Below are 20,600 nucleotides of genomic sequence, written 5' to 3' on the forward strand. Positions count from 1 at the left end.
ATCTTGAATCATTTCCACGGTAACTTAAATAAGTCCCTTTATAGAACTACCTCTGTTCTAAACAATCCAAATAATGTTGCATAAACGAATCGTTGGGCCATTATTACACTCAGTGCCATCCACAATTTATAAAGAGGCAGATCTGCGACTTGTCTCCAGTCAGTTACTGCTCAGTCTCTATGTTGTTTGACCCACTGAATACATGAAGTTTCTCTTGTCTCTGAGAGAAATGACATTTTTTAATGAATCCATTTCGTGCAGTTCCCGTCGCCTCGTCATCGTCGCACCGAAACTGGTTGAAAAGGACCTACATTCACTGATAGCAGCCATTCCTGTAGAAGTTGAAACCGATTATCATTGACAAGGCTTGGCGCTAAATTCCGGTTCCTCTAGTTTATGATCTCCTAACGACCACGCTTCTTACTATGGCCCTCCTTACACAGTGTCACATGGCTTTGAATGGTACACCATTCCTTATTGATAGTTCTGACAATCTGCACTCATCGAACTACAAATCGAGCAACTTAAATCACAGTGCAGTCACGGGCACGACAAACACTGTCGCAGCTCTACTACGGCCAATCTTATTGCGCTGATTCCATACAGCCTACAGGCGCAAATACACAACTTCGTTGCCATGATTTACGTCAGTGATCGGGTGTCATACGACCGTCTGATGCCAGTGCGATACAATCAACAGCGCTCCACATTGATCACTGTGCTCTTTTAAGAGGTGTCTAATTTTTTGTTCTGCGAGCTCATTTTCTTTGTTCCTATAGTCCATCTGACAGATCATCAGGTTTCACTTCATGACGATCTCATTAAATAAGTTTTTATATGCTCGTTTTAAATATGACCTAATTGTGTCTGCCGTTAATGATCAAGAGCGAGGAGTTTAAGACTTGGACCATCTGTCCCCTAGCCGCAAGTCTAAACGCAGGTCGGTAGTGCTGACCATATTGGATGATTTGTAAGACTCCTAGTTTCGTTGTTAAATGTCATTCCGCGTTTACATTAGATTAATTTTGCGGGTATCGCACTATCGGCTTGAAGTATGGGATCTTTGCAAAGAGAACTCGCTTCATTATGAAATAAATCTGACGTGTGCCTAATAGAAACATGTACCTCTTTTACTTTTCAATTTTTGTTAGTTGCACATTTAAAGAATGAGAAATGTCACTTTGAAATAATAACAACAGAGGTCAAATGACTCTCTTTTATTGTCCCTTTCCCTAACGAGCCTCGTTTAACAGTTATGCTTGTTTCGTATTGACACTAGGGAGCCATTGCTACGTTGCGTTTCCACATTAACTAAACAGGGAATCACAAATCTTGGAAGCCTTTTCATTTACATACTACTTCCCGTTATGAATTGACTACCTCAGCGATACAGATAGCCGTACAGTAGGTGCAACCACAACGGAGGCGAAAGGGAAAACAAATGTTTAGAAGAACGAAACTGAGAGAAAATGCGAAATGGCTAAACACAAATGGCTATGGAAAACAAAGATGCTTCCTACAGGAAAAATTAAGAGACTTTTGGAGACAAGAGAAGCAATATATGAATAGCAAGAGCTATGATGAAAACCCGGCAGTAAGCAAAGAAGGGAAAGCTGGAAGGTGGAAAAGGTACACACAGGGTCTATACATGGGAGATGAATTTGAAGGCATTATTATAGAAATGGAAGACCTGCTGATAGCCTTGGGAGAGCCAACAATGAGAAAACTATTCCATCTGATGAGCAAGATGTATCAGGCAGGGGAAATACTCTCACACTTCAAGAAGAATGTAGTAATTCCAACTCCAAGGAAACCAGTTGCTGACAGGTGTGAAAATTACCGCACTATTCAGTCAACGATACAAAATGCACTACTGACCATTTAAATTGCTACACCAAGAAGAAATTCATATGATAAATGGGTATTCATATAATATACTAGAACTGACATGTGATTACATTTTCACGCAATTTGGGTGCATAGATCCTGAGAAATGAGTACCCAGAACAACCAGCTCTGGCCGTAATAATGGCCTTGATACGCCTGGGCATTGAGTCAAACAGAGCTTGGATGGCGTGTACAGGTACAGCTACCCACGCAGCTTCAACACGATACCACAGTTCATCAAGAGTAGTGACTGGCCAGTTGCTGGGCCACCATTGACCAGACGTATTCAGTTGGTGAGAGATCTGGAGAATGTGCTGGCCAGTGCAACAGTCGAACATTTTCTGTATCCAGAAAGACCCGTATAGGACCTGCAACATGCAGTCGTGCATTATCCTGCTGAAATGTATGGTTTCGCCGGGATAGAGCGAAGGGTAGAGTCACGGGTGGTAACACATCTGAAATGTAACGAGGTGACCGAGACGTGTAACCAGTGGCACCTCATACCATCACGCCGGATGATACGCCAGTATGGCGATGACGAATACACGCTTCCAAAGGCCGCTGGGATCCAGCACGGCATTCCGTATTACTCTCCTGAACCCACCGATTCCATATTCTGCTGACAGTCATTGGATCTCGACCAACGCGAGCAGCAATGTCACGATTCGATAAACCGCAATCTCGATAGGCTACAATCCGACCTTTATCAAAGTCGCAAACGTGATGGTACGCATTTCTACTCCTTACACGAGGCATCACAACGTTTCACCAGGCAACGCCGGTCAACTGCTGTTTGTGTACAATCGGTTGGAAACTTTCCTCATGCAGAACGTTATAGGTGTCGCCACCGGCGCCAACCTTGTGTGAATACTCTGAAATGCTAAACATTTGCGTATTACAGCATCTGCATCCTGTCGGTTAAATTTCGCCTCTGTAGCACGTCATCTTCGTGGTGTAGCAATTTTAATGGAATAACACGAATCCTTCATGGAGGAATAGAAAAACCGAAAAAAGGATTCAAAGAAATGTAGGAAAACGTGAGACAATATTGACAGAATTTAGGGAGCGCAACCGGCTGGTGTGGCCGTGCGGTTAAAGGCGCTTCAGTCTGGAACCGCGTGACCGCTACGGTCGCAGGTTCGAATCCTGCCTCGGGCATGGATGTGTGTGATGTCCTTAGGTTGGTTAGGTTTAATTAGTTCTAAGTTCTAGGCGACTGATGACCTCAGAAGTTGAGTCGCATAGTGCTCAGAGCCATTTGAACCATTTTTTTAGGGAGCGCAAGGGTATTCTCAATTTGCATTCATATCAGATGGCATTTATGAGTCGAGGGACACGGAAGGAAAGCAGTGGCTGAGAAGAGAGTGAGGCACGCTTATAACCTATTTCATATGTCATTCAATCTGTACATTGAGCAAGTACTAAATGAAACCAAAGAACAATTTGGAGTTGGAATTCAGGTTCAGGGAGAAGAGAAAAAAAATTGTGATTTGTTGGTGACATTTCAATTCTGTGAGAGACAGCAAAGGACTTGGAAGAGCAGCTGAATGGAATGGACAGTGTCCTGAAAGGAGGATATACGACGCACATCAACGACAGCAAAACAAGGATAATGAAACGTAGTAGAATCAAATCAGGTGATGCTAGGAGAATTGGTTACGAAACGATATATTTAAAGTAGTAGATGAGTTTTGCTATTTAGGCAGGAAAATAACTGATGATGGCTCAAATAAAGAGGATATAAAATGTGGACTGGTAACACCAAGAAAAGCATTTCTCAACAAGATAAGTTTGTTAAAATCGGATGTTGCTGGTTCAAATGGCTCTGAGCACTATGGGACTTAACACCTGAGGTCATCAGTCCCCTAGAACCTAGAACTACTTAAACCTAACTAACCTAAGGACATCACACACATCCATGCCCGAGGCAGGATTCGAACCTGCGACTATAGCAGTTTTCGCAGTTCCGGACTGAAGGCGCATAGAACCGCTCAGCCACCGCGGCCGGCTGGATGTTGCTGTTGTTGTTGTTGTTGTTGTGGACTTGAGTCAGAGACTGGTTTGATGCAGCTCTCCATGATACTGTATCCCGTGCAAGCTTCTTCATCTCCTAGTACGGATAAAGACTTAAATGTTAGGAAGTGTTTTCTGAAGGCATTTGTCTGGAGTGTAGCCACGTACAGAAGTGAAACATGGACCGATAAACAGTACAGACAAGAAGAGAATAGAAGCTATTGAAATATGGTGCCACAGAAGAATGCTGAAGATTATATGGTTAGATCACGTAAGTAATGAGGAGGTAGTAAATAGAATTAGAGTGACAAGAAATTTGCGGCACATCTTGACTAAACGGAGGTATCAGTTGGTTGGACACATTCTGAGAAATCAGAGGATCACTAAATTATTAGTGATAGGGTATAGTTTGCAGTAGTTATTCAGAGATGAAGAGGCTTGCACAGGGTAGAGTAAGATGGAGAGCTGCATCAAACCAGTCTTCGGACCGAAGACCACAACAACAACAACAACAATTACTATCAATATGTTTTGTCCACGGCAATTTGCTGATTCGCGAACGTGAGATTGTTTTAACCGCAAATCTCATAATTATAGTTGCTCTAACCAAAAGTACTGTTCGGTAAATTTGGTTTAGCAAATAAATGATGTAGTAAATAGTGGGCTTACTGGTAATATAGGTAGCGTTGGTAAGAAAGGACAATAAAAGGAAGTGTGAGGGAGAAACTGGGAACCGGTAACTTCGTTTTTGATTTGTTTGTTTCTTCATTTTGCACATAATTAGATCACTGTGTATTTTATAACCTTGAAAAAAAAAGAGTAGCGTTTTATAACCAATAAAATTTAGTTGATCGCATAGTTTCTCCGCCTTCATGCAACCAAAGCAGTTACTTGTAATTACTTTTGATGTAAGTACAGTTTACAAGAACAAGCATTAAAGACTCTATATAATTGCTATTGTTATTTTATACTTAATAGTATTTCATCGTGAGCAAATGCAAGACCTCCTTCTATTTCTGATGAACTAGAAAGTTGTTTATGAACAACAGAAACATGTTATATATACAGTAATTTCGGCCGGCCGCGGTGGTCAAGCGGTTCTAGGCGCTTCAGCCCGGAACCGCGGGACCGCTACGGTCGCAGGTTCGAATCCTGCCTCGGGCATGGATGTGCGTGATGTCCTTAGGTTAATTAGGTTTAAGTAGTTCTAAGTTCTAGGGGACTGATGACCTCAGATGTCCCATAGTGCTCAGAGCCATTTTGAACAGTAAGTTCGAGGAAGTATTGAAGCGATGTTTGATATGTTTCTGTTTTTCAGTTTTTTCTTTTAACTTTTTTAGGATATTGTTTTCTCTTGCGTTATAGGATAGATATATATTCTTTTTTATAATTTTTACCACAACACACATCTATTTCACCGTACAAATCAACAAGGAAACCACAATGGCACATTGACAATATCAGTTTACTTATAAATGCTGTTTATTTTTACGTAACAGACTGGAAGATAATTATTTAAATAAAAATGTTCGACAGGTTAGGTAGCTATTTTATAAATCCTCACTTAGTTTTTAAACGGTTCATCGCTGCCAGTTTGTAGGGGAACCGAGTAAGAGGCTGACTGTATATGAGAACAATGCGATCAAAATGAGATAACGCCGATAGGTATGTAACACACCCAACGGACAGGTAGTGATCTTAACTGACCAAAGCTACTAGGAAAAGTAACGTGTCTACGCTGAATTACGATAGGCTACAGTAGCCCACAGTAATTTTAGAACTTTACCATAATAAATCCTTCTCGCCTTTCCACAAAATAATTCAGTTACTGAAATACTTTTCTTCTACAAAGACGAAGAGTTTCAGCTATTAATTTCACTTCCCACGAAATTCGTCATACTACTTATCCTCTAAGCGGCATCGCGCGATCGCTACATGCTGGATCCCAACACTGACTCTCGTCACACGCCAAGACGAAGCGTGATCACTACTGCACTTGCATTATTGTCATTATACAGCAAGATAATGCACCCTCAAAGAAAAGGCATGCTCGGCTCCGAAAGTTCCAGAAGCGATCGATAAGTAAGGAGAACAATATGGACACGTTACAACTCAAAAATAGCAGTTGTGTTTACAGCTGTTCACGGTGTGATTACTCCATGGGTGCATAATTTCAGTGTACGTGAGGCTTTAAATGATTTTATACATCTCCCCCGACAATGAAGGGCTTCATGACAATCTCATTCTGTGTGTGAAGCTCACGAATAAAACGAGAGAGGCTCCCGTCGAACCACTGATGTCACCTACCGCGGCGTATGGTCCCTGACGTTCACCACTCGTTCCCTCATCGATTCTTGATTTTCCGCTTCAAAAGCGAGCTAATGGAGTGTAAGGGAAGGGCAGAGAGTGGTACGTCGAAGTTTTTTTCTTGCATACTTTCCTGCCTGTAGAGTGCATTTCGTTTCTATGGCTGCAAAAACTCTTGTCCCTTCACTCGCTGAGCAGCTTTAGTCGGGAGGAAATTGTTTTACAGATTGTGGAGTATATCGTATATTGATTATTTATGTTATGTTAAAACTGTGCATCTGTCCACGATAGGCAGGCAGTTATAGCTTGTGCCAAACTTGAAAATCGGAGCTAATAGTATTACTTTCAGTCCTTATTGTCGCTGGACACACAATGTCTGCTCGGAAGAAGAAGTTATGGGCTTGGAGCGCCACTGACCTCTTCAATGAGACATCTTTGCATTAAAACACACATCCCGTGACGGCGAGATCGTCAAGGAAAGAGCACACAGGCTCGTGTAGAGTAGGGATGTGGTAGGAAATCAACCGCCACCATTTCAAATGAACCTTCCCGCATTTTGTCATAAGCTATAGAAAACTTCGGAAAGCCAAAATTAGGATTAGTCTCTCGTTAACGAGTCCACTACCGCAACGACTGTAGCTCCTCAATCGGTCTAGTACGATAAAATCACAGAGAATCAGAGTCAGAACGTCCTGATGGAAATTTGAATCCCAGTCCATCCTGATGAAATTTGAGTGCCATTAACACTGCAACACGCGCCTAAATATAATTAGGCCCAATGTCTTTGCGCACACAAACTGGACTGTTTGTAAAGTACTGAGCTCAAAACAGTCTCTAATTCCATGACGTACACAAATCAGCCGACATATTTTGAAGAAGATTTCCTAGAAAACTGATAAACAATAGATGTAAGCTAAGTGGTGGCCTTTCAAAACAAGACAGAATGATGGAAATATATGTTTGATATCATATGAGTATATACTGCGAGTAGCAATTTGTGAATCCCTATGCAGTTGCTGTATTTCATTTTTAGTGACAGATGAAGGAGATTCGTAGTCGATTCGAGTAACATCCCCTGCTGTTTTATATTAGATGGAAAGATATTGTTCCTTTTCATTACTCAGCCAGCTTTACGTGAACTTTTGTGTGAGATCAGTTTCTGCCTTCCGGTCTACCTTTCACCAAACCACCACACCGTATAGAAGGGATGCCAGTAATTTACGCTAGTGCGGTTGCAGTCTATTCAAAGGCTGCTGATTCTAAACCTTGTCATGGAGGCAATTTTCATCATCACCACTTTGTCGATCAAGGAAGACACTTAGTTGTAGTATAGTGGTAGTTGTAGTTGTAGTATAGTTACCCGCCAGAGGTTGGCACAGCAGACAATTTGTAAAATGATAATCCACGAGTCCTGAGCTCGCGTCTTTCTGCAAAAGTTTTTTATTTTAAATTTTTTACGTTACTTGCGCTACAAAGAAACCGAAATAACGTTGAATACAATGTATTTATTGATATTTTTATAAAAGGCACGAAAAGGATAGGTTAACGAAAATTTAAGATTGCAAATAAGTTTCCAGGGAGGGATCGTAAGGTTTTCGCGAGAACTTTGTAAATAAAATTAGATGCTTTCGTTATTTTACAGTTGTAACTTAGGCGTGCTGAGGTGATGATCATAGTAAATACAGAGGAAGCATCTAGTACACGATATAAACGCTATACTTTTATAATTACATGGTGTAATTAATGTTTTGATGGAAAACCCTACTTGCTTTACATTTATGAAAGGTTCTCTGTCATCGCACAGAGTGTCAGCAAACGATGCGTCCATGCGTGGCGCATCATTTAATATATATTGGCAATGAAATGCATTTTGACGCTGTCTTCTCGAGATGTGACTTCTTTCTCTCTAACAATTGAGATAAGAGCAGTTTAGAAACTTTTAGTCACATTCTTTACCTGAGAATAAAAATAGGCATCGCAGGGTTACACTGTCACCTGCAATTGGAGAGCGGGAATATCAATTTTATACAGCATGATAGCAGTCCTCCAACTTTAAAAATCTCGTATTATAACTGTAATACGTTTTTCCTCCTCAAGACTCAATGAATAGAAGACAATTTTTCTCCTGCATGGTAGCCTTGATCACATCAGTCAAAAAATGTCGTGTAGGGTTCTCGTTTCCCAAATTTTAACGAAGTAATGACTAAATTTCAGTATTTGATACGTATCCATCTATCAAGTTTCCCTTTTTCTTTCTTTTTCATGCACTTTACGAAAAGATAATAAATACAATACGTTAAGGATTAATTACGTTTATTTCGAGTGTAAGTAAAGTAAAATATGAGATGAAAAATAAAGACTCCGCACAGCGAGTCGATCCCACGATCCTTGGATTAGCTTCCTACAATATTTGTTTTTGGTGGTCTTTCTTTCGATCTGTTTCTACGTTAGTTTTACGTCAGCAGTTCTGTAGGGGTGTCACGTAACACCTTTCAAAATATGTCGAGAAGAAGTTCATTCATGCTTTTGTGTTATTATTATTATTATTATTATTACTGATGGTTGTCGGCCCGCGGTCAAAACGCGCTGAGCTTCAGTGCCAACCGCTGCCTGGAAACAACGCTAACACAAAGCGCTCATGTGTCACCCGCCCTGCACCATATCTTTTTTTTTTTAATGCTTGGTCTACTGGAGGTCCAGTTTCTGCACGTTAATTTTTAGCCTAGCGCTGCATATACCACAAACTGGGACGAAATCGGTGACGACAGGAGGTCAGGTTCCCTTTTAAGTCCGTGCCATGCGTAAAGGCAGATTGCCACGTTATTGACGATCCGTCCAAATGGTGGAGACACTGGTGTCGACGAGGACCTTCGAATTGTTCTAGACTAGTGAATTCAAATGTGGCTCCCTGGATTCCTTATGTCCGCAGTCTTCCGTAACATACATGCACCGTACCACATGGCACAAGCACTAAGCGCGGTCCTCCACAAGGCGCAGGCACACATTCTGCCCTCTGTAACGAGACGATGGCACACTACCGTAATTCATGATTCCCGAATTGCTGTGAACGCTCGGTTTGTAAGTTGGTGTCTATCTTTGAGTTTGATCCATCTTCCGTGCTCATCTACCTACCTACCTTCTTTGATAACGAAACATTAATCTTTATTTGTTCACACAAATACAATAAGGACTAAGTGATTCCTAGTTGAATATAAACAAACAAGTGAGCCTCTGATGTTATTATTTATTTCGATTTCAAATACCCAGCGACTGGTGTAGAGTTGGTGCTAGTCAAATTAATTTTTTTCGCTATCACTACTGTATCAAAATCTTCGCAATGAAAGAGGTGTACTTACAGTGTTTTTAATGCAGTTACGCTTCTAAATACGTTGTTTCCAACGTTCTTGATGAAATTGTTACTCAGATCTCTGAAACAAGAGAAGAAGCGAAAATTAACGCCATTATTTACAATTAAATGTAACGATTTCAATTTATAGTGATAACAAATTATTTGCAACGAATAATTGATCTAGCGGGTCTTTCCATAATATAGAAATAACCTCCCAACGGGCGTGCCTTGTCAAACTGATACACGCTCGATGAAATTTTCTGTCAGTAATTTGCAACATTCGACGGCAGTGACGCCTTCTCGTTATCAGCTTCCCTTCTCGGAACCCTTTTCCTTGGCATATGCTCCGGTATTGGAGGGCCTGCGGTGTTACGAGGGTATGTGGTGATAACTCAGTTATTTTTTTATCATCATATTCTATCAAGTAGTGCAAAAATACTTTACAATGTAAAATGAATAATTTTCTGAAACGCTGATTAAATCGTTTGTCAGTATCAAGTATGAAACTAGTATTTTGCACCTGATTGCATATTTTTTTTGGAGCTTTATTCTTTTTGGTGCAGTACATTTTTTGGTAGGTGAATATAATGAGACATATAATCTCTTCGACCCAAAATGTGTTGAATATATCCAAAAGATGTTGTTCGAAGTGGCAAATAAGTAATTCAAAAATGACCTTGAAGACGAAGTAGTTAGAGAGGGTGATGACGAAGTTGGAGTTCCACAGGCAGACTCAGAAACAGAGGTAGACGACAGTGATGATCGTGAGGAAGTACTTGGAAACAACCATTATTATTTTGGAAGGAACAAAGCGACAAAATAGAACAAAGTTCCACTGCAGCGAGGATACGTTTGGCACGCTGGAATTGCCTCAGAGATGACTTTTCCATTATTGTAGTTCTGTACACAAATCAGTTTAGTTACTGAAAGCTTCATGTTAACGCCATTACATGTGGCTGAATTGAGAAACTTCGTTTTTAGCTTCTGTACAGATTAAGTGTAGAGGTTCTTTGGGTATCTCATGTGGGCGGTAATTAAAAATTTCGCATCATAATGAACATAAAATTTTTCCAATACATCATGCGGTGCCTTATACACTCCTGGAAATTGAAATAAGAACACCGTGAATACATTGACCCAGGAAGGGGAAACTTTATTGACACATTCCTGGGGTCAGATACATCACATGATCACACTGACAGAACCACAGGCACATAGACACAGGCAACAGAGCATGCACAATGTCGGCACTAGTACAGTGTATATCCACCTTTCGCAGCAATGCAGGCTGCTATTCTCCCATGGAGACGATCGTAGAGATGCTGGATGTAGTCCTGTGGAACGGCTTGCCATGCCATTTCCACCTGGCGCCTCAGTTGGACCAGCGTTCGTGGTGGACGTGCAGACCGCGTGAGACGACGCTTCGTCCAGTCCCAAACATGCTCAATGGGGGACAGATCCGGAGATCTTGCTGGCCAGGGTAGTTGACTTACACCTTCTAGAGCACATTGGGTGGCACGGGATACATGCGGACGTGCATTGTCCTGTTGGAACAGCAAGTTCCCTTGCCGGTCTAGGAATGGTAGAACGATGGGTTCGATGACGGTTTGGATGTACCGTGCACTATTCAGTGTCCCCTCGACGATCACCAGCGGTGTACGGCCAGTGTAGGAGATCGCTCCCCACACCATGATGCCAGGTGTTGGCCCTGTGTGCCTCGGTCGTATGCAGTCCTGATTGTGGCGCTCACCTGCACGGCGCCAAACACGCATACGACCATCATTGGCACCAAGGCAGAAGCGACTCTCATCGCTGAAGACGACACGTCTCCATTCGTCCCTCCATTCACGCCTGTCGCGACACCACTGGAGGCGGGCTGCACGATGTTGGGGCGTGAGCGGAAGACGGCCTAACGGTGTGCGGGACCGTAGCCCAGCATCGTGGAGACGGTTGCGAATGGTCCTCGCCGATACCCCAGGAGCAACAGTGTCCCTAATTTGCTGGGAAGTGGCGGTGCGGTCCCCTACGGCACTGCGTAGGATCCTACGGTCTTGGCGTGCATCCGTGCGTCGCTGCGGTCCGGTCCCAGGTCGACGGGCACGTGCACCTTCCGCCGACCACTGGCGACAACATCGATGTACTGTGGAGACCTCATGCCCCACGTGTTGAGCAATTCGGCGGTACGTCCACCCGGCCTCCCGCATGCCCACTATACGCCCTCGCTCAAAGTCCGTCAACTGCACATACGGTTCACGTCCACGCTATCGCGGCATGCTACCAGTGTTAAAGACTGCGATGGAGCTCCGTATGCCACGGCAAACTGGCTGACACTGACGGCGGCGGTGCACAGATGCTGCGCAGCTAGCGCCATTCGACGGCCAACACCGCGGTTCCTGGTGTGTCCGCTGTGCCGTGCGTGTGATCACTGCTTGTACAGCCCTCTCGCAGTGTCTGGAGCAAGTATGGTGGGTCTGACACACCGGTGTCAAAGTGTTCTTTTTTCCATTTCCAGGAGTGTATTTGACAGTCGTAGGTCTATCAATTAAATGAGACAGACTAGGTAATAGCAATCCGGAAGATACACTACTGGCCATTAAAACTGCTACACCAAGAAGAAATGCAGATGATAAACAGGTATCCATTGCACAAATATATTATACTAGAACTGACATGTGATTACATTTTCACGCGATTTGGGCGCATAGATCCTGCGAAATCCGTACCCAGAACAACCACCTCTGGCACTAATAACGGCCTTGATACGCCTGGGTATTGAGTCAAAGAGAGCTTGGATGGCGTGTACAGGTACAGCTGCCCATGCAGCTTCAATACGATACCAGAGTTCATCAAGAGTACTGACTGGCGTATTGTGACGAACCAGTTGCTCGACCAACATTGACCAGACGTTTTTAATTGGTGAGAGATCTGGAGAATGTACTGGCCAGGCCAGCAGTCGAACATTTTCCGTACAGGACCTGGAACATGCGGTCGTGCATTATTCTGCTGAAATGTAGGGTTTCGCAGGGATCGAATGAAGGGTAGAGCCACGGGACGTAACACATCCGAAATGTAGCGTCCACTGTTCAAAGCGCCGTCGATGCGAACAAGAAATGACCGAGACGTGTGACCAATGGCAACCCATACCATCACGCTGGGTGAGACGCCGATATGGCGATGACGAATACACGCTTCCAGTGTGCGTTCACTGCGATGTCACCAAACACGAATGCGACCATCATGATGCTGTGAATAAAACCTGGATTCATCCGAAAAAATGACGTTTTGCCATTCGTGCACCCAGGTTCGTCGTTGAGTACACCATCGCAGACACCTCTGTCTGTGATGCAGCGTCAAGGGTAACCGCAAACATGGTCTCCGAGCTGATAGTGCATGCTGCTGCAAACGTCGTCGAAGTGTTCGTGCAGATGGTTGTTGTCTTGCAAACGTCCCCATCTGTTGACTCAGGGATCGAGACGTGGCTGCACGATCCGTTACAGCCGTGCGGATATGATGGCTGTCATCTCGACTGCTAGTGATACGAGGCCATTGAGATCCAGCACGGCGTTCCGTATTACCCTCCTGAACCCACCGATTCCATATTCTGCTAACAGTCATTGGATCTCGACAAGCGCGAGCAGCAGTGTCGCGATACAACAAACCGCAATCGCGATAGGCTACAATCCTACCTTTATCAAAGTCGGAAACGTGATGGTACGCATTTCTCCTCCTTACACGAGTCATCACAACAACGTTTCACCAGGCAACGCCGGTCAAGTGCTGTTTGTGTAAAATCGGTTGGAAACTTTCCTAATGTAAGCACGTTGTAGGTGTCGCCACTGGCGCCAACCTTGTGTGAATGCCCTGAAAAGCTAATCATTTGCGTATCACAGCATCTTCTTCCTGTCGGTTAAATTTCGCGTCTGTAGCACGTCATCGTCGTGGTGTATCGATTTTAATGGCCAGTAGTGTATATTTTATACTTGTACAGAACTGTCATTCCTGCATTCTCGGAGGAAATGTGGCAGTATATGAGAAGCCGGAAGGATTCCATGGAGGTATTGTTTTCGCTTATACACGAGAGCTATTACTTTTGAATTTCCGATCGGTCGCAAAATGGAAACACAGTGAAGAGCAAAAATGTTTTATTTACAACATTTAGATACACCTTCCAGCAACTTTTCTGTGTAGTCGCCAATCTAACTTACACATTTATCGTAGCGTTGTATGGATTTCCCCGTACCCTCGCCACAAAAGGCAGCCCCTCGTGCTGACCGCCACTTGTCTACTCTGGTCTGCAGTCCGTTGTCTGTGCCAAAATAATGTCCTTATAGGCAGTGGTTAATGTGATCAGAGAGATGAGAGTCAGAGGTAGCCAAGTCTGGGGTGTATAGCGGGTGATCAAACACCTCCCATCGAGCACGCTGCAGGAGCATCTTTCTTACACTGGAGCGTGCGCCCGACTATTGGCATGAAGAAGGGAACTCATGACCAGGATTAGAGGTGTAAGTTTCAAATGAAAAAGGGAAGGGAAAAGGTGCTCATATAAGGTAAAGAAGGGGACAAAAGATACTGGTATATTCAACAATTTCTCTTGTTCTATTCCAGTTTGTGGAATTACAAACAAGTACCTCAAATTATCATTCATCAAATGAAGGAAAAACCATGAAGCTATTGTACTTCCAGACAAATAGCTTCTCTAAATATTTAAAAGTAAATCTGTTTCTCTTAAGAGATAGAACGACATTAGAGATGCTAAAGCGTCTTTCGACACCAAAGAAACCAGTGGAGCAAACATTGTATTCACTCGGAGTGGCAGCTCTGCAGATGTGGCAAATTCCTCAATATCTGGATTGTTCTGCAGACTACACTCAAGTTTGTCTTTGGAACTATTCCCTCACGGAAGTAAAAATATCCGATTGTTTATCATTTTCCAGACATTTTTCTTCTAATCGTCTAATGACTGCAGTCAAGTATTTGTAGCTATAGACACAATATAGTTCTCTCTGCAAACTACGTACACTATGTGATCAAAAGTATCCGGACACTCCAAAAAACAAACGCTTTTCATATTCTAGGCATTGTGCTGCCACCTGCTGCCAGGTACTCCATATCAGCGACCTCAATAGTCACTAGATATCGTGAGAGAGCAGAATGGGACGCTCCGCGGAACTCGCGGACTTCGAACGTGGTCAGGTGATTGAGTGTCACTTGTGTCATACGTCTGTACGCGAGATTTCCACACTCCTAAATATCCCTAGGTCCACTGTTTCCGACGTATTAATGAAGTGAAAACGTGAAGGGACACTTACAGCACAAAAGCCTACAGGCTGATCTCGTCTGATTACTGCCAGAGACCGCCGACAGTTGAAAAGTGTCGTACTGTGTAATAGGCAGACATCTATCCTGACCATCACACAGGAATTGCAAACTGCATCAGGATCCATTCCAAGTACTATGACAGTTAGGCGGGAGCTAAGAAGTCTTGGATTTCATGGACGAGCGGCTGCTCATAAGCCACACATCACGCCAGTAAATGCCAAACGACGTCTCGCTTGGTGTAAGGAGCGTAAACATTGGACGATTGAACAGTGGAAAAACGTTGTGCGGATTGGTGAATGACGTTACACAATGTGGCGATCAGATGGCAGGGTGTGGGTATGGCGAATACTCGGTGAACGTCATCTGCCAGCGTGTGTAGTGCCAACAGTAAAATTCGGAGGCGGTGGTGTTTCGGTGTGGTCGTGTTTCTCATTGGAGGGGCTTGCACCCCTTGTTGTTTTGCGTGGCACTATCACAGCACAGGCCTACATTAATATTTTAAGTACCTTCTTGCTTCCCCACTGTTGAACAGGAATTCGGGGATGGTGATTGCATATTTCAAGACGATCGAGCATCTGCACGATCTGTGGCAGAGTGGTTACACGGCAGTAATATCCCTGTAACGGACTGACCTGCACAGAGTCCTGACCTGAATCCTATAGAACACCTTTGGGATGGTATGGAACGCCGTCTCCATGCCAGGCCTCACCGACCGACATCGAGACCTCCCCTCACTGCAGCAATTCGTGAAGAGTGGGCTGCCATTCCCTAAGAAACCTTCCAGCACCTAATTGAACGTATGCCTGCGAGAGTGGAAGCTGTCATCAAGGCTAAGATGGAGATCACCCCGAACTCGTAAGTCATTTTCAGCCGGATACTTTTGATCACATAGTGTATTTTCTCCGGTAACAGCGGTAACAGAAGTTGCTCTGCCTTGGAAACTGCTAGGTGCGTCGGCTGGATCCAAAGGAAGCACAGATTCTCTAATTTTGTCAGAATTCTCACACAACATAGCAGCACACTCAAGCCAAGATCCCCAACGAGTAATGACCAAGAAATTTGGAAGGGGTAGGCCAGTGGTTTCCCTGTAGGCAACAACAAGTCTCAGAGCTTTCAGTAGTATCTTCTTCAGGGCAGAGATGAAATGACTTGCGATGTCGTATACGTTCCTCACGTATTCACAAACCCTGTGAAGGGCATGAACCAAGCGTGGTACGTGCTTCAACTTAGGAAATAAAGTTTTAAATTAGTTAAGAGCTGAAACCATGTATGGAGCCTGGTATAACCATAAGAAGAAGTTTTTCAATCTCGACAACTGCAGGCCAGAGCTTTTGGCAGAAGTCCATAATTGATTGCATTATTGTACTGGCATTAGTATTTTGCAGCTCATACATTTTTAACGACATGGACTTAACTTTCTCCCCTGCAAAAGAAAAAACTAAATTGTTCAAAACGTATGGTTCCATTGAGTCTATGGTTTCATCCACAATGATTCCCACATCGCAATCAGACACTTTCTCCTTGATTCTTTGCATGGTTTCTTGGTAAACAGATTCCATGTATTTTTTCTTAAAGTGCTCTCATCTTCGTGAATGCTCAAGAGATCCCTTAAAGGCTGGATGGTTCACCTTATTGAGTGAAATTCCTGCTTGTGTAAAGGCTGCCCACAAATCAAGGTTTAATTCCTTCAAATTTCGGCTTTTTGAAGAACCCTTTTGAAACGCATTTCGTAATAGATGTTGTCGCTGTTTGTTTGCTTGAAGAGTCTTCTTCATTTGATGGTAAGAGCTGTAAATATGTTGTGTGATACGATCTAACTGGTGTTTTTCATCTAAACAAATTCCTGAATCGCAATTAGTACAGTGCATAACATTACCATCAATGTCTACGAAATCTTGTTTGAATTCCTGAGCCAGAGCAATAAATCGGCCGCTGGACACCTTTTATATGATAAAAATCTAGTAGTACACTCTTTTAGTAATGTAACAAAGAGCTAACACCACTTCACTTGCTGACTTAATGCGACTCTCACACAGCACTCTTGCGCCCACTCGCTCACTTGCCGTCCAGAGTCTCCTTTATAGCACTGCGATAATTATCAGAATGTTCTCAGTAATATTGGAAGTACAGTCTCGGCGATTTCTAATACACACATCAAAAAAGATTTTGTATCACCTCGGTTCCGAGAGTTGCATGTTGTACCACCATACAGCGAGACCTTCAGAGGTGGTGGTCTAGACTTCTGTACACGCCGGTACCTCTAATACCCAGTACCACGTCCTCTTTCATTGATGCATGCCTGTATCCGTCATGGCATACTATCCACAAGTCCATCAAAGCACTGTTGGTATAATATTGTCCTACTCCTTAAAGGCGATTCGGCGTAGATCCCTCAGAGTGGTTGGTGAGTCACGTCGTCCAAAAACAGCCCTTTACAATCTATGCCAGGCATATTCGACAGGGTTAATGTCTGGAGAACATGCAGGCCACTCTAGTCGAGAGATGTCGTTATCCTGAAGGAAATCATTCACAAGATGTGCACGATGGGAGCGCGAATTATCGCCCATGAAGAGGAATGCCTCGCCAATATGCTATCAATATGGTTGCACTATCGGTCGTAGAATGGCATTCACGTATCTTACAGACGTTACAGCTCCTTGCATGACCACCAGCGGCCTACGTCGGCCCCACATAATGCCACCCGAAAACAGCAGGGATCCTCCACCATGCTGCAGTCGCTGGACAGTGTGTCTAAGGCGTTCAGCCTGACCGGGTTGCCCCCAAACACATCTCCGACGAATGTCTGGTTGAAGGTATATGTGACATTCATCGGTGAAGGGAAGGTGATACCAATCTTGAGCGGTCCATTCGGCATGTTTTGGGCCCATCTGTGCCGTGCTGCATGGTGTCATGGTTGCAAAGCTGGACCTCACCATGGCCGTCGGAAGTGAATTTGCGCATCATGCAGCCTATTGCCCACAGTTTGAGTAATAACATGACGTCCTGTGGCTGCACGAAAAGCATTATTCAAAATGGTGGCGTTGCTGGCAGGGTTCCTCCGAGTCATAATCCGTAGGTAGCGGTCATCCACTGCAGTAGTAGCCCTTTGCTGCCTGAGCGAGGCATGTCATCGATAGTTCCTGTCTCTCTGTGTCTACTCCATATCCGAACAACATCGCTTTGATTCTCTCCGAGACGCCTGGACACATGCCTTGTTGAGAGCCTTCCTGCCACAAAGTAACAATGCGGACGCGATCGAACCGCGGTATTGACCGTCTAGGCATGGTTGAACTACAGACAACACGAGCCGTATACCTCCTTCCTGGTGGAATGACTCGAACTGATCGGCTGTCGGAACCCCTCCGTATAATAGATGCTGCTCATGGATGGTTGTTTACATCTTTGGGCGGTTTTTTTTTTAACTATGGGACTTAGCATCTGTTGTCATCAGTCCCCTAGAACTTAGAACTACTTAAACCTAACTAACCTAAGGATATCACACACATCCATGCCCGAGGCAGGATTCGAACCTGCGACCGTAGCGGTCACGCTGTTCCAGACTGAAGCGCCTAGAACCGCACGGCCACACCGGCCGGCTTGGGCGGGTTTAGTGACATCTCTGAACAGTAAAAGGGACTGTCTCTGTGATGCAATATCCTTGGTCAACGTCTATCTTCAAGAGTTCTGGGAACCAGGGCGACCCAAAACTGTTTTTTTGATTGTAGTTTCGAACAGAATCCATTGTCAGTTCTCGGAGCTACACGGTTGCGATTACTGCCGTCTCTGCGTGACCAGCCTCCGCCCCACGCGAACAGATGACGTCTCTCACAGTAATAAGCTCACATTCACGAACAGCAGGCTACTGATTTTGTTGGGATAGAATCACTCACTGTCAGATGCTTTATTTCAAGCAACTGTATAGTTGTAGAGGGGTTTTGTCCAAGATACAATTATTTTCCATTGTTTCAGGTGTGCTTTTAACACTCGGGTGGCATTTGCTGAAAGAATGAGGTTTGCTGTTCACACGTACACACCAAGCTGAGGAAACTTTAACTGAAAGTTAAATATCTTATGTTGATTAGAAATCTTGTATAATAAATTGGAATGAAAGTTAAAAGAAGAAAGGGAATAATGGGATTATGACCATGGTTCGGGGAGAAAAGGGAATAAAAGCCACAATTAGAACAGAATATCTTTCCAAACAGCTTTAATTTACCCTAAGAAAACAGGGGCGCACGTATAAATCCTAACCCTGCTCAAGACATTACGTTATCTGGATTGCATGGCAGACCCCCTCAGCAGGCACTTCACACCTGGTGGGAGACTCTTGATCATCTAATGACCTTTACATGCTCACTGTGCGCTCACAAATGAAAAATGTGATGAGACGCGATCCACGAGCATTCTAGATACCCTGTGCAACACACCACCAAAAAGCTTCACAGGACTTTCACTGTGGTTTACATTTCGTGAACAATGTGAATAAAAGAATGCCAAGCAAACCAAACAAATGTTGAGTGTGTGCTCTCATGGATTCTCAGGTATCTTATTATTTGGACATATACGTTACGTTACAGCCAGAAGGTTGTAGAACATAAGTGACGAATCTTCGAATGTTACTCTGCGAATGTGTGTACCTACGCGTATTTACAATACAGGTGGAAATGCAACGGCAGACAACCGATTTAGCTGTATCAGCTTGTTAGAAGAGGAAGAAAAAGCTCTTGTTTTCCATGACGATAAGAAAGTTAAGTGTGAAAAGCCTCTGGAGTTTATTTCCAATAAAGAAAGGGCGGTCCACTGATCACTTTGGCTTCAAGAAAGGCTGTATTGTTGCCTACGTTTTACTCCTTCACATATTATTCATTGACGTTTACGGTGTGGCCGTGCGGTTCTAGGCGCTTCAGTCTGGAACAGCGTGACCGCTACGGTCGCAGGTTCGAATCCTGCCTCGGGCATGGATGTGTGTGATGTCCTTAGGTTAGTTAGGTTTAAGTAGTTCTAAGTTCTAGGGGACTGATGACCACAGATGCTAAGTAATTTCATCTTTTTATAGGAGCTTTATTCTTTTTGGTAGGATACGTTTGCTCACGGCTGGATACGGCGAGAGGTATAATCTCCTCGAGCCATAACATGTCGAAGATCCAAAAGAAGTTGACTGAATTGGCATAAATCTGTCGATAATCAATCTGCTCGCAAAAATATCTAGGTACGTGATTTCTGGTAATATTTGCATTGTGCAGTCTTATGATCAGGTCTCCTTGCAGTTTCCCTTTCAGTATGCGTAGAGTATCTTCTCCGAAGCTATAGCAAGCTTGTTTTTCAGGCTCCACCTACTCATCCTGTGTAGAATGCCACTAGGTTTTGGTTTCCAGTTCTCTTCTTGAGTTAGTACACAACAACCAACAGATCATTAGCGTATGTGGCAATCCCGTCAGTGTTTGTGTCCCCATCCATTTCTGTTAGGATGGGTTCGATGGAAAGATCCCAACAGAGGGGCAGACGAACTTAAATGTGCGGGAGCCCTTTTGTAATTACCTTGATCACTTTCAGTTAACCCATTCGGCGTTCAACCATTCTCTTTTTACAGTAGTCCAGTAGATCATTGTATGGAGTTGCTGGTACCTGCGGTTTCCACAGTTTAGTGAACATCGCAGGTTACCAGAGGATACCGAATGCCTCAGCGATGTCCTCATGTATGGTCATTACGTACTGCCAGCTGATA

At 43.8% G+C, this 20,600-nt stretch overlaps 1 protein-coding gene across 1 annotated transcript in view; it reads right to left on the reverse strand.

Annotated features, from left to right (window-relative positions):
• Nucleotides 1–20,600, reverse strand: part of LOC124775580 (G-protein coupled receptor GRL101-like) — a 373,429-nt gene that overhangs the window by 139,621 nt on the left and 213,208 nt on the right. The window contains exon 20 of the mRNA XM_047250411.1: nucleotides 9,564–9,635. Coding sequence (XP_047106367.1) covers nucleotides 9,564–9,635 — 72 coding nt within the window. The remainder of the gene's footprint in view (nucleotides 1–9,563; nucleotides 9,636–20,600) is intronic.

This window comes from Schistocerca piceifrons, chromosome 2 (assembly GCF_021461385.2).
Source record: "Schistocerca piceifrons isolate TAMUIC-IGC-003096 chromosome 2, iqSchPice1.1, whole genome shotgun sequence".
Taxonomy (NCBI): domain Eukaryota; kingdom Metazoa; phylum Arthropoda; class Insecta; order Orthoptera; family Acrididae; genus Schistocerca; species Schistocerca piceifrons.